Source organism: Capronia coronata (genome assembly GCF_000585585.1).
Source record: "Capronia coronata CBS 617.96 chromosome Unknown acBCG-supercont1.6, whole genome shotgun sequence".
NCBI lineage: Eukaryota > Fungi > Ascomycota > Eurotiomycetes > Chaetothyriales > Herpotrichiellaceae > Capronia > Capronia coronata.
The window spans coordinates 597900-610463 of record NW_006912898.1 but is presented as its reverse complement, the minus strand read 5'-3'; the positions used below and the strand labels follow the sequence as shown (position 1 = coordinate 610463).

The 12564-nt window shown below is 52.1% G+C and overlaps 5 protein-coding genes across 5 annotated transcripts; 2 read left to right on the top strand and 3 right to left on the bottom strand.

The window, feature by feature from the left end:
* Positions 1-1446: 1446 nt before the first annotated feature.
* Positions 1447-2622, bottom strand: A1O1_06890 (uncharacterized protein; the record flags this gene model as incomplete). The annotated part of the gene is made up of 1 exon (XM_007727767.1): positions 1447-2622. One exon carries the CDS (start codon positions 2620-2622, stop codon positions 1447-1449), a length of 1176 nt encoding a protein of 391 aa, XP_007725957.1.
* Positions 2623-3879: 1257 nt separating this feature from the next.
* Positions 3880-5076, bottom strand: A1O1_06889 (uncharacterized protein; the record flags this gene model as incomplete). The annotated part of the gene is made up of 1 exon (XM_007727766.1): positions 3880-5076. The coding sequence occupies one exon, from the start codon at positions 5074-5076 to the stop codon at positions 3880-3882; it is 1197 nt and encodes a 398-aa protein (XP_007725956.1).
* Positions 5077-5570: 494 nt separating this feature from the next.
* On the bottom strand, positions 5571-7017 carry A1O1_06888 (uncharacterized protein; the record flags this gene model as incomplete). The annotated part of the gene is made up of 4 exons (XM_007727765.1): positions 5571-5743; positions 5820-6711; positions 6764-6870; positions 6924-7017. The coding sequence occupies 4 exons, from the start codon at positions 7015-7017 to the stop codon at positions 5571-5573; spliced, it is 1266 nt and encodes a 421-aa protein (XP_007725955.1).
* A 553-nt stretch (positions 7018-7570) lies between these two features.
* On the top strand, positions 7571-8632 carry A1O1_06887 (uncharacterized protein; the record flags this gene model as incomplete). The annotated part of the gene is made up of 1 exon (XM_007727764.1): positions 7571-8632. The coding sequence occupies one exon, from the start codon at positions 7571-7573 to the stop codon at positions 8630-8632; it is 1062 nt and encodes a 353-aa protein (XP_007725954.1).
* Positions 8633-9489: 857 nt separating this feature from the next.
* A1O1_06886 (chitin synthase) lies at positions 9490-12024 on the top strand (the record flags this gene model as incomplete). Its single annotated transcript, XM_007727763.1, has 3 exons — positions 9490-9534; positions 9586-9752; positions 9801-12024. 3 exons carry the CDS (start codon positions 9490-9492, stop codon positions 12022-12024), a joined length of 2436 nt encoding a protein of 811 aa, XP_007725953.1.
* Positions 12025-12564: the final 540 nt, after the last annotated feature.

The following is a 12564-nucleotide window of genomic DNA, read 5'->3' as shown; positions in this document are numbered from 1 at the left end:
AGTCTACTAGTATCCCTCTGTCAGTCAGTCACAAGTACAATCGTTTTTAATTATAATTGACTCTAGTCAACCTGAGCTTAATATCGGCGTCTGTTTACTACTACCACTGCATCACAATACTACTACCAGGAACCAGGCACCAGGTACCAGGCACCGGATGTTATTGTTAGAGTCTGCCTGAAGAAGAATCGTGACAATGAGAATGTGATTGTCAGGCTAGAATGTGCCTCATTAAGACCTCATGCTTGTTCAAACTGCGGTACTACTACCACCAGTAGTTCTGTACAACGCGTTGTAGCCACGCTGTTCCCTATGTCCTTTTTCCCCTCTCTCTGAACTTTACGCGTGACAATTTCACTATCGATTAGGATGGATCTCGTGGATTTTCGTGCGTTGCGTGACCCGCTAACTTAAAGATTAAAATCTCATCAGCTGCCAATCGATACTACAGACTACAGACTACAGACTAGCAGTAAAATGATCTTTCCACCTGTCACCACGCCGCAGCTGAGGATGGAGTCCTCCTTATCCCCCCTTCCTAATCCTAGTAACCACTAACTTTAACTGCAAAACGTCTTCTCTGGTTCGACCCTTGGGATGGCGGTCCAGGTTGCTGATTATGGCGAGGTGCTATATGTGGCCTCGACCTGGCCGTCTGATTCCAGATGCGGTTCAGGGCTTGAGAGGCGCGCCAGGGACTCTTCTTTCAGTCAGCCACAGTCCTAATCTAGAGAGAACTGTATCTATTCTAAGCGATCTCTGCGCCAGGTCGCATGGAAACTAGTACTATTGATGAGAACAACTCTTTCAGGTCAAGGCTCTTTACGCCTCTTGTCACAAGGAGCCTATGTGTAATACACAGCCACTGTAACCTCCATCACTGCGACTGTGGCGACTGCACCGTACCTCACATCTCTGTCTATAGTACGTACTAGTAGTGACTACTACCCCTTTTTCTAGTGGCAACGTTCCTGTCACCCAAAGTGTCACCGTGGCTCTGACACCATCCTGCAATGTTCGATCGAAATCATCAACCAACTCAATTCCTTCCCCAATTGATAATACCTGCCACCACGGCCTTCGCTAACCGGTGACCTCGCCTGCCACGGCTATAAATTAGACAAGAACTGCCAACACCGCTGTCATGTCTCGTGAAAAAATGGTTAGGCTATAGTACAATACCGGACATCGGGGCACCAATAAGGGGGTTGTGTTCGTGGCGCTGCCCTCGTTTCCCCTTTATTGCTGTCCCGGAATGCATCCGTAACTTCTTGTCTCTTTCCAACCCCAGTATGTTTACATCCTCCACAACATGCGTGTCAACCACCGACCTCACCTGCCATTCAACTCCCAAACGGCAGCTTGAAAAGGAATCCCGGTTGGCGCATAAGACTTCGGTCTCGCATGTCGAGACTTGGTGGTAAATCCCCCCTGCTAGACTCGACATCATTGGGTGTCATCTGGTAGAAAGCCATAATCACGCCTCAAGGCTGCGCCTCCCCGTCGCCCCTTGGCCGGAGCTTCTCGATCCCCCACAAACTCCATCAGCCAATCCCGCACCTTCTTGACTTTCAATATCTGGGGATCACGGCTCGAGGCTGTGCGCAGATTCGACGCCGAGTAGATTCCGCCAAGATCGTCGTCGTCCACCTTTTTGCGGAAGAGCAGATCGACCTTGGTCACGTCACCTTTCAAGCTCTGTCCATGCACTTTGCCCCTGAACGAGCTCAAGGCCACGTTCTGCAGCAGTACCACGTCGCGCGGTCGTAGTGCCCGTAGACTCCGTCGCAACAAACTTCGTGACCCTTCGGGAGCGGACTTTGCGCCATCCTTCCAATTCACCCGCATCTCCCGTGGTAGCCACATGCTGACGCTGAATCCCGTCTTCGTGTCGTCACCCACAACCATCTCCACCAGATCCGTTTCCCGCGGCTTGCCATACTTCGACCCCGTGATCACCGTCCGTGCGGGAGCTATGGACAAGACCGCCACGATGAGGTTGACCGTCATGGTTTGCGGCTCGATCGACGCCAGATAGCGGGCGTTGGGGATGTCTTCTAGATCGCTGAGATGTTTCGGTCGGGGCGCTTGGCTCAGTCGCCTTTGGGAGGCTGTCCGGATGATTCCTCCGCCGCCGCCGGGAGCCTGGGGAAACATTTCGTCGTTGCTCTCATACGTCGGCGTGCCAGGCGTGTAAGCGGAGAAGCCGGATAACTGTGAGGAAGGAATGGCTTCGTAGATGGCAAACGAGTGGTCGTAGTAATCCGACAACGCCTCCGAGGTCGTTTCGGTCGACCCGCCTGACGGTTGAGACTCGTGGCCGCTGACATCGCTGCCTGGCGTCTGCGTGCCGACATACTCCTCGGCCGTGAAGAAGTCGGCGCCACTGCGATCACGCTCATCTGCGGGCGGACGCGCATCGATTTCGAGCTTGGGGAGGACTGGTCGCATCTGAAGTCGTTGGGTCGTAATCTGTCGCCATTGGGCACCAAATGCCTTGGATGAAGGAGATGTCGGCACAGGAAGTGACTCAACATGCATGGGTTCCGGGAGAAGGGATTTTTCGCTCCAATCGAGATTGTGCGACTCCGGGGCGCCGGCCAGGACGATCATACGCGTCATGCGAATGTGCAACGGATGCAGAAGATGAACCGAGTAGGCAGCTATGTGCTTGATAGTATAGCTTTCACCCAAACAGAGCTTCCGGACTCGTGAATGGAGTGCAATAGGAAAACTCAGCCAGACAGTCTCGAGGAGTCCTGCAAGATAGACTGTGAGGTAGGTAGCCGACGCGGATGTGGCGGATCAAGTCAGACTCCTTGTGATTCCCTCTTTGTTGGATTTTCAGTTCCGAGTTTTGCTGGCGCTAGAGACATTCACAACGCGACATTCCAACCTATCCCATACGCTGAGATCAAGAGAGGGCGAATTTAGGCGGTACTCAGTCCAGCAAACAGTCGATCAGCCGACAGTCTGGGGAGTCACTCAGTGTCCAAGGCTTCCAGGAGCTGTCCCCGGACCCCGGATCCAGATCAAGGATGAAGGGGGCAATGATGAACCTTATGATGTCAGATTTCACCAACAGGCTCGATGACTTCGACGTGTAGCTGCGGCAAGCGATTGGCACTCCGATCACCAATTGAGCCTGAAGGAATCAATATGGCAAAAGTCGGTGACGGCGAAGACGAAAGAGAGGTTTATTATGACTGCTGCCTCGGATTGAGGTGGAATCTGTGGAATGGTATCGATCAAGGAGCGTAATAAAAGCATTGGGGGCGTTATTCCCGATTCGGCTAGCGGTGCCAGTTTTACCCCGGGAAAAATTCAACGTGACCATGGTACCGGTCGGAAAATATCCGAGTCATCGTACAGCGTGCTAATTACCTTAGGTACCTACTAATCGGTACTAGTAGCCCATTAACCATGCATTATTTAGTGTTAAGTGCCGTTTCGATCCGCCTTCCATCTGACACTAATGTCACAATCAGCGATCTGAGTGGCTAGCTATTTCAGGTAGTGACCAGCACGATGCACTAGAATTATCCCGCGTATCTCCCTGCTAGTTCATAAATACGAGATACGCTACGATCCCGTAAAAGGAGTTGCTCGTCGAAGGCATCTCTCAATCTCAAGGCCAATGACTGGTCATGATATTGACTGACTTTTGCTTGAATATTTGTTTCCTCCTTCTCCATGTTGAAAACCCGCTCCCAGTTGATGCGGCGGCATCATCATCATAATAAACCCAACGGCCTGCCAAACTCCATGCTTGTCTAATATCTCGTAACCGCCGAAATCCAGTCTCGTTGTTCAAGATGCTGGGAGCATTCTGCTTTTGCCTCGGGACCATTGATGCCTGTCTAACGTGAACCTAGTGGCTCAATCCTCAAACTTGAAGCTCTTCCCACCACTGATGTCGATGGGTCCACCACGATAGCTTCCCCGTTTCTTCTTATTCTTCTCTTTGGTGAATCCTTTGCCTCGCGTGACCGAAAGGTCCCTGTACGCCTTTTCCGCATAATCATAGCTCTGGTAAGCATTGCTAAGGTAGTTTTCATCGCTGGCCTGTGCCGAGAGTTGGGCCAATGGGGTTGGTCGTGCACCAGCATGCTTTTTTCGGTTTGTAGCAGCTTCCATATTGTCGAGCATGCCCCTACGATCTTGGTGCATTAAACCCTCGGTGTGCGACAAGTCGTGTGTAACCCCACCGTTGTCGCCCTCCACAGTACCAGAGGACTCGGACCGCGTGTCGGCTGCTGCGACTAATTTATTTTTCTTGTCGATCGGCTTCGCAGCACTCTTTTGCTCTTCTTCCTCCGATGATGACGACGATGATGACGACGAAGATTCGCTCGAAGAGCTAACGGACGCCACGGGCTTCTGGGCAACCTTGGTCCGTTTTGCCGGTGGCTCCTCTTCGGAAGAATCCGACTCAGACGATTCAGAGTCTGATGAGCTGGACTCTGCTTTCCGTTTCAGGCTCTTCTTCAAAGCCGCCCCGGCCCCCACATTCGCATTGGATGATGAATTTTGAGTGACTGCGGCTACGGCGCGGGTTGAGCCGGTCTCCTCGTCCTCATCATCGGCATCACTGTCGGAGGAAGAGGAAGATGAAGACGAAGGGGAAACGGACCGCTTTGCATTCTTGCTCCTCTTGATTTTTGCTGGTTTCTTAGTTTTGGTTGCCACTTCGGATTCGGATTTGGATTCCTCCTCGCTGGTGCTATCTTCACTAGTGCTACCCTCGCTGGTGCTGTCCTCACTGCTGCTTAGGCTAGGGCTTGCACTGCTTGACTCGTCATCGGAGGCCGAGGATTCGCTGTCAGAATTTGGTCCAGCTTTTGCCGGAGGCGAAGTTGTATCCTTTTTGAAAGCATCAAAAACGGTTTGAAGCCTCACTTCAGCCATGGATTCGTCAGGCGCCGGCCAGCCGGCACTATGTCGCAGTTTTGTGGCCTCTTTGACGAACGCCTTATGCGTAGTCTGCATGCCATTTTGTGCCAGAAATGCGTCTACCAGACCAAGCACCTGTGCTGAGGGCCCCGATGCGCTGGAGGCAGATCCTTTCTTCTTCATTTTCCTTGATTTTCGTCGAGAACGAATCGGACGGTACCGAGGTGTGCGCAAGAATTCTGAACGGTGAAATTGGGAAGGGAGTCTGCTTTTTAGACCGCTCGGTGGACAGTCAAGCAGGATGCAAAAAAGCGACACCTGCCAGGAACAAAGAAGGACGATAGCAAGAGCGATCGAGTAGTACTGTAGACAAACACATGGAGCGAGATAAATTTTTCTCCAACTCGGTCGGAAGTTGAAGGTGCGCCCGCATATTGCATCTCAGGATTGCATACTCCACCTTACAACCTCTAGAGCGGAATTTTACACCGGACAACGCACATTAAGAGCATGATAGACTCTTACTGCCCCAGAACTTGGATAATGGACGTTATGGCAGTTATGGCGACTGTAGGTGACGGATGGCATAGACGTATATATATGTGAACCTTGTCAGGGCGACGGCTAAGGTAGATCAGGATGTCTGCAAATGCACTCAGCAAGGCAAAGGTGGTTGTCTAGAAGGTCTCATCCTCAAGGTTCACCGCTCGCCGCACAACACTTGGGCTGGTGGAATCAGCATCGAAGCCCTGAGTCTCAAGCTCCCGGCTAAAATCTATTTCCTCGTCATCGAAATCCAGTCCGGCAGTGGTCAAGATATCTCGCACGATTCTTTGCGAGGCTTCTTTGGCTGTGCGAGTGTAGAGTGTCAGTATTGTTGAGCCGAACACGGGTTTTAGGAGGCGCAGGGGTGCTTGTTCACATACCTGGAGTCTTCAATAGCCTGTTCTGTGGGATATGGAATTGCATTGTCTTCGGAGGGCTGCCAAATGGCGGATCATCATCCAGATCATCCTCGTCACTGTCCCAAATTCCTGGTGTATGTGTAGGTGCTTTCCTCTGTTCAGGCTTTTGACGTGCTGGTGTGAGCACACTGATACCTGGTGTACGAGCCTTACGCTCGGGAGACGAGAAAATCTCTGGATCAAGTTCAGGCGGGGCTATCTCTGGACTGGATGACAACATTGAATCAGGAGGAAGATTCCGGCCACGCTTCGATGTGGATGGGGTCGCGGCAGCCTTGGGCTGGACATTAGCATATTTGTTGCTAGTCAACGGTGTAGCCTGCACCCTATAATTTCTGTCGAGAACTCTGTGTAGAAGAGGGTCGGTGTGCTTGCGTATTGTGGAAGGCCGAGGAATCGATGTAGGTTGTGGCAGGGGATATGGGGATGACTCTGGCGTAGCTGCGATAGTGTCCATGGTGATGACTGGACGTCCAGGTGTTTCTGGCATCATGGTCTGTGTCATGGAGGTCGCATCCAGTGTTGTGCTGTTGACTTCTTGTCGTAGGGCCTCGTAAGGGGCCGGGTAGTCGGCAAAGTTGACTTGCTCAGGTTTCACCTTCGCCGAGGGCCGTGGTGTGCTAAAAGAGGAGCGCGAAACAGACAGGTCGGACAGGTCAAGGTCCTGTATAGAATCCGTAGAAATATGTTGGGCGGTGGGTGTCTCGTATGATTCCGAGGTGTCAAGGTTCGTGTTGGTCATGGTATGAGAGTCCTCGGCAGCCGTGGCAATTGTGTTCTCATATTGTGACGGAGGCTCCTCATAGCCTGATAATGAGACATTGGCACTTGACTCAAAGAATTGTTTCCAGAACTGTGTCGGCATTCAGCACAATGGCCATCGAGATAGGGAAATGTTTCCTCACTCTAGATCCTTCCCACACGTCCTTCGAATGCGTCGCATACTGTTCCACGATAGGTAGGATACTGGACGTCACTATCCGGTGGGCGCGGCTGAAATTATGGTCGATCTCTGTGCCTGTCAGACTTAAAGATATCGAGGCGAGGTTGGGAGCTCGTACAAACCTTGCAGGGTCAAAGTGATGGACTGCTCAAGCTTTTCCAGCTCCTCAGTCAAGGTGAGGGCTCTGGGTTGAGCAGCAGAGCTCGGTCGAGACATGCCTGGAGGTGCTGTTGATTCGGCCTACGTCGCTTTGGCGCTTCAACTACGTAGTACTATGGTGCAGCACTGCAGGAGAATGTTGTTTGACAGAAGACGCGTCGGAAAATACTCCACGCGTCTAAATGCCGAGACGGGTAAATGAGGATGCGGGGTGCCAGATTTCAAGTGGCCCTGAACGTGATGGAGGTGGCGGCGTGGCGCAGCACTTCTTCACATGCGTACAGAATAGATGGAAACCTGGACACACTACAGCCTAACCAGGCTGGCATCTTGACGACAACAACATTGAAAACGGATAAGAACTCAGATATCATCGAAGTCTCTTTCAATCTCTATTCTGAAATCCTACTTCTCGGGCTTACATAGGTTCTCAAGTGCTGCAGCGGAAATGCCGGCCCCGCTGGCTCGAGGTAAGTGCGCTCGTGCCATCTTTCACGAAGTCCCTTACATCATGTATGCTTCCCTTGCCCTGCAATGTCCCATGATGTTGGCATGGAGAAGCAGCTGATGGCCCTTTGATCTTGTTCTCATCCGATTTCACATACTAAAAATGGTGCCTCCGGTAGGAATCATAATCACGGTTACTGTTCTGGTGGCCGCTGGTGTTGCTGCATACGAGAACCCTCAAGTGCGAGCATGGGTCGACCGAACCAGGCGCAAGATTGCCACAGGCCTACACTCCCTCGGCGACGAGATCCACTCAAGCCCCAGTCGTCCGCGGAGGCCAAGTGCCAACGATGCCTCAATGAATGAGGACAAAAGTGAATTGGCAGATGAACGCAGGCGCCAGGCTATCGCCGAGATCATGGAACGTGGCCGCATAATAGAAGAGAGGAGAAAGAGGAGGCGAACGTCTAGCAAAGACCAAACACCTACAGCGAGTTTTGACAACATCGTCGATGCCAATGGAATACTTCTACACGACCGGGAAAACTGTGGAACTGAGCCCGCAGCTCGCTCGTCTGCCATTGATCCTCAAACACATACGATTGGCATGAAGCAGAGACAGATACCCCAGCAAACGGCAGAAGTTTCTACAGGACTGCATCAGACAGCCTCCAGGTCTCATGCTCAGGCGCAGCTGACGCCGCCACCTATTGATGAGGACGACACGGACCCCTTCGAGTCGAGGTATGAGCAGGAAATGCGTGAGGCTTGGAAGATCCCGGTGTCTGCTAGACGGCTCGATATTCCATCTAGTCATGCGTCCGAGAGCTTGATCGACCTGACTCCAACTACCGAAGAGGCTCCTGATCCAGACTTTTCTGTGCCATCTGCCGAAGATCTCCGTCGCCCGATGGATCGTTCCGGATACTTTCCTTCATTGGCGGCGAACTCAGCATACACTTCTTGGGACCACGATTGGCAGCCTCCAGTGCCGGGCAACAGCCATGCTGATCAACCTACTACAACGTCAGGTCGGCCACTCAGCAACGATGCTGCCTCGGCCCTGTCCGCTTCGAGTCTTGCAGGGAGTATGAGCAGCATCCATCGAAGTGAAGTGGAAGAGCTCTCAGACGATCTACTTAGCGAAGCAGGAGATGGCATACGGACTCCTGCTAGCGTGTGGACTGAAGTTGATAGTACAGTCAGCGGTGACTTCAATTTGTGAATGCCGACGGGTGAGGCGTTGCAAGTGGGAAGGACGAATGGAATTTGGATTCGCAACAGAAATACGGGCGCCGGTCTTTTATCATGAGGAGTACCATGGCATAGTCGGTTCCAGGGATGATGGAGTCAAAGCAATTGATACACCCAGGAATTTGGCCTCTGCTTCTGAATGCGCAATGCTTACACAGAACCATTTTCCTTGAGTTTCGTTCGCAGGTGCGTTAAGGCAAGCTGTATTGATTGCCTGCGCATTACCTGCAGGCTACCGCAGCGGCAAGTTGCATGCCTACTAGGTAGTACCTCACTACGCTGTCCAATGCGCTCTTTCATCTCAGCTGGACTGGCCTACATCTTCGACGCACGGATGTACCTGCCCTTCGCATCTGGTCAGTCATACCTTCCTGAGCGTGCCGCAGTTCTCGCCACAGCCCAGATTGCCTATCAGCATTCCTTTGGGCAAGTCTCAAGGCGACTCTTGCACAGGTTGGCATTTTGGCGGAGCAGTATCGGCATCCAATGATTACCTATATCATTCACTGCATTCACGGCGCAGCCCACTGTCTCGATTCACGACCCATCTATGCAGGCTGTGCCGGATCATATTCTTTTGGTGCTGACCCTTCACTGTCGACAGTCACCGTCACCTCTGGTGACCTCGTGTCCCCTTCCATCGTATAGTGCCACTCGTTCATCACCAATTGGGACGTGAGCGTTCCGCCCGCTGCTCCTCGTCCTTCCGTGTGGTACCTCATCCCGCCGTGTCGTTTCTGTACCACAGCTGTCTTCAGGCCTTCGGAGGTCGGACCAAAGGCGCGTCTTGGCGATAGAAAGAGCTCTCGAAGCAGGCGAAAGAACAAGATGTCGACACAACGTTACGAGACAGGACCCTGGTCAACACCTGATGTAAGTGAAGATAAGTCCAGTCTTGTTCTTCTCTGGAGCTAAGTCGTCAAGATCGTTTGTGCGGCAGTCATTGGGCCTCTGATAGCGGCCGCCTTCCTCGAGTCGGTACTATGGGTGGCAGCATTCTGTTATTGCCTCGTAAAGGCTTATCAGAAGGCGGACCATGTGTCTTCGAAAATTCTGGCTGGTTTCTTGACAGTCGTCTTTGTCGTTCTCAGGTGCGACATCTCAGCTCTCTCAGTATCTCACTCAGCTAACCATCCCAGGGGCATCTTCCTGCCAGTGATGCTCGTTACTCTACCCTTGCCGAGTCGAATAGTACAATACTTCCCAGAAGAGCTCGTTGCTGTCCTCCAGAAATTTGCCTTCTACAGCTTTGCTGCCATACTTATTGTGCCTTGGTTGTTCTGCGTCTATCGAATTGTCATAATTCCCTTGGGGCGGAAGAAATTGGTCAAATACACGCTTGATGAGCGGATTGCCCCCAAAGTGGTGGTTGTGATGCCTGTCTACAAGGAGCCCCCAGAATCACTGTGGGCTGCACTCAATTCAGTGGTCCACTGCGACTATCCCGCTGCATGCATCCACGTCTTTCTATCCTTCGACGGAGACGGCATCGATGAACTGTACTTGAAGACACTTGACCGGTTGGGCATTCCTGTCACGCTGAAAGACTTTCCCAAATCCATCGATGTCGCTTTCCACGGTGCGAGGGTCACAGTGTCCAGGTTTCCGCACGGTGGCAAGCGTCATTGTCAGAAAGCGACCTTCCTCCTGATCGACAAGATATACAAGCGGTATTTGCAACGAAAAGACGATCTTTTCATCCTGTTCATTGATTCCGATTGCGTCCTGGATCCAGTATGCATCCAGAATTTCATGTACGATATGGAGTTGAAGCCCGGTGCCAAACGTAATATGCTGGCAATGACCGGCATCATCACCTCTTGTACAAAGAAGAATTCGTTCTTGACCTTGATGCAAGATATGGAATATGTCCACGGACAGCTGTTTGAGCGGTCTGTAGAATCAGGATGTGGCGCGGTGACTTGCTTGCCTGGCGCCTTGACTCTGCTACGATTCTCGGCGTTTCGAAATATGGCAAAGTTTTACTTCTCGGACAGAGCGGAGGAGTGTGAGGACCTGTTCGATTATGCCAAAACGCACCTAGGAGAAGATCGATGGCTCACACATCTGTTCATGCTGGGAGCGAAGGAGCGGTATCAGATCCAACTCAGCACAAGTGCCTTCTGCAAAACGGAAGCGGTACAGACGTTCCGCTCACTGCTCAAACAACGACGCCGTTGGTTTCTTGGTTTCATCACCAATGAAGTCTGCATGATGACAGACGCTCGTCTTTGGAGGAAATACCCAATGCTCTGTCTCCTTCGCTTCATGACCGTCACGATCCGAACAACAGCATTGTTGTTCCTGGTTACAATCATAGCTGTGGCCACCACTTCGAGCCGTGTTGAACGTTTACCGTGGGAGTTCATGTGCATTTCCTGCGGACTCAACTGGATGTTGATGCTTTACTTTGCAATCAGGTTGCATCGCTGGAAGGCAGTCCTTTACCCAATCATGTTTATGCTCAATCCGTTCATGAACTGGGTATACATGGTCTATGGCGTTTTGACAGCTGGACAGAGAACGTGGGGAGGACCGCGGGCAGACGCTGGCGCAGCAGATGCAAAGGTCAGTCCGCAGGAAGCGATCGAGTATGCAATCGCCACAGGGGACGATTTGAACGTGGTTCCCGAAACATTCAAACCCGCCATGCAGGTCAGACGCCGTCGAACACGCCCATCGGCGCTCCAGCCATCGTCATGTGTGGAGGGTCGTTTCGTCCCAAGCGACCAGGATTCAAGCTTGGTCATGGAAAAGGGCTTGATATCCCCGACCCCGTCGGACCTCAACATAATCGCGCAACTGCGCCGGCGAGAGCATGATTCTCTCGACATGAGTGATTCGGAGGATATATCCGTCCACACGCCTCAGAGGATTGGCAGCGTATCCGGTGAAGATTACATGTTAGGTGTGTCCGAATCGAGTGGCAGTAACCTCCCCAGGTTCCCCAGCATGCCAGGTGGGCAACGGTCTTTCGCGAGGGAAAGCTATTATTCCGCCCAGGGCGCTCCCACCACTGGACCTGCGTCTCAGCGACAGCAAGCTCCTACTGGGATGGAAAGGTTGGGAAGGACTACATCACCCTCAGTGGTGGTGAGTGAAGCCGAGCTTCAGCAGCTCAGGGAGATCGCTGCCCGATATGAAAGTGGGGAGAGGCGAGGTTACTGGGACAGTCGAAGCCCCCTGGGCCGGATCAGTCCCCTAACAGCATTACCAGTTGATGAGGAGATGTCGAGGCTGCAAGGCGACCATTATGATGGCACAGATGACGGTAACGGAGATGGAGCCGGGTACAGTGGCAGCGGATCATCCAGGCGAAAGCGGCTTCGGAAGAGCAGTCGAAGTCCTAGCCATATGGTATAGGCGGTGGTTGGCTTCATCGTTATGGCCGACTATCCCACGGCATTTCATGTTACATCAGCCCGGAAATGGATATCTCATTCGTAAGCATTCAGCGGTAGACTCAGTCGTGCAGCCACACCGTCAAAAAGACACCGTCAAGAAGGCCATAGCGTCGCAACAGCAGCTTTTTCGCATAAGATACTTTAAGAAATGGTCAAGAGATATGGAGTCGTTTTTCGGGCTTTTGCGCAGCAACCTCCCATTTGGAAAAATACGTTGAAGCATATCTCTTCCAAAATCATATCACGTGACTGCTCATCCCGTACAAAGTCACGTGGCTGCTGATTTGGGCTCAAAGGCGGAGAGGCTTAGGAACAAACACACGGTGTTCCACCACAGAGCGTCATATATGAGCGTATGGCAGGTTCAATAAGATGTCGGCAAGAATGGAGGTTGCTCTTCATTATTAGCCAAATCATCGCACGTCGAGGCGCTGGATAGCCTCTGTAATAGTGTTGATATTGCCTGCTATGCTGCTGCTCCTTCGTGTTCAACGTTGAT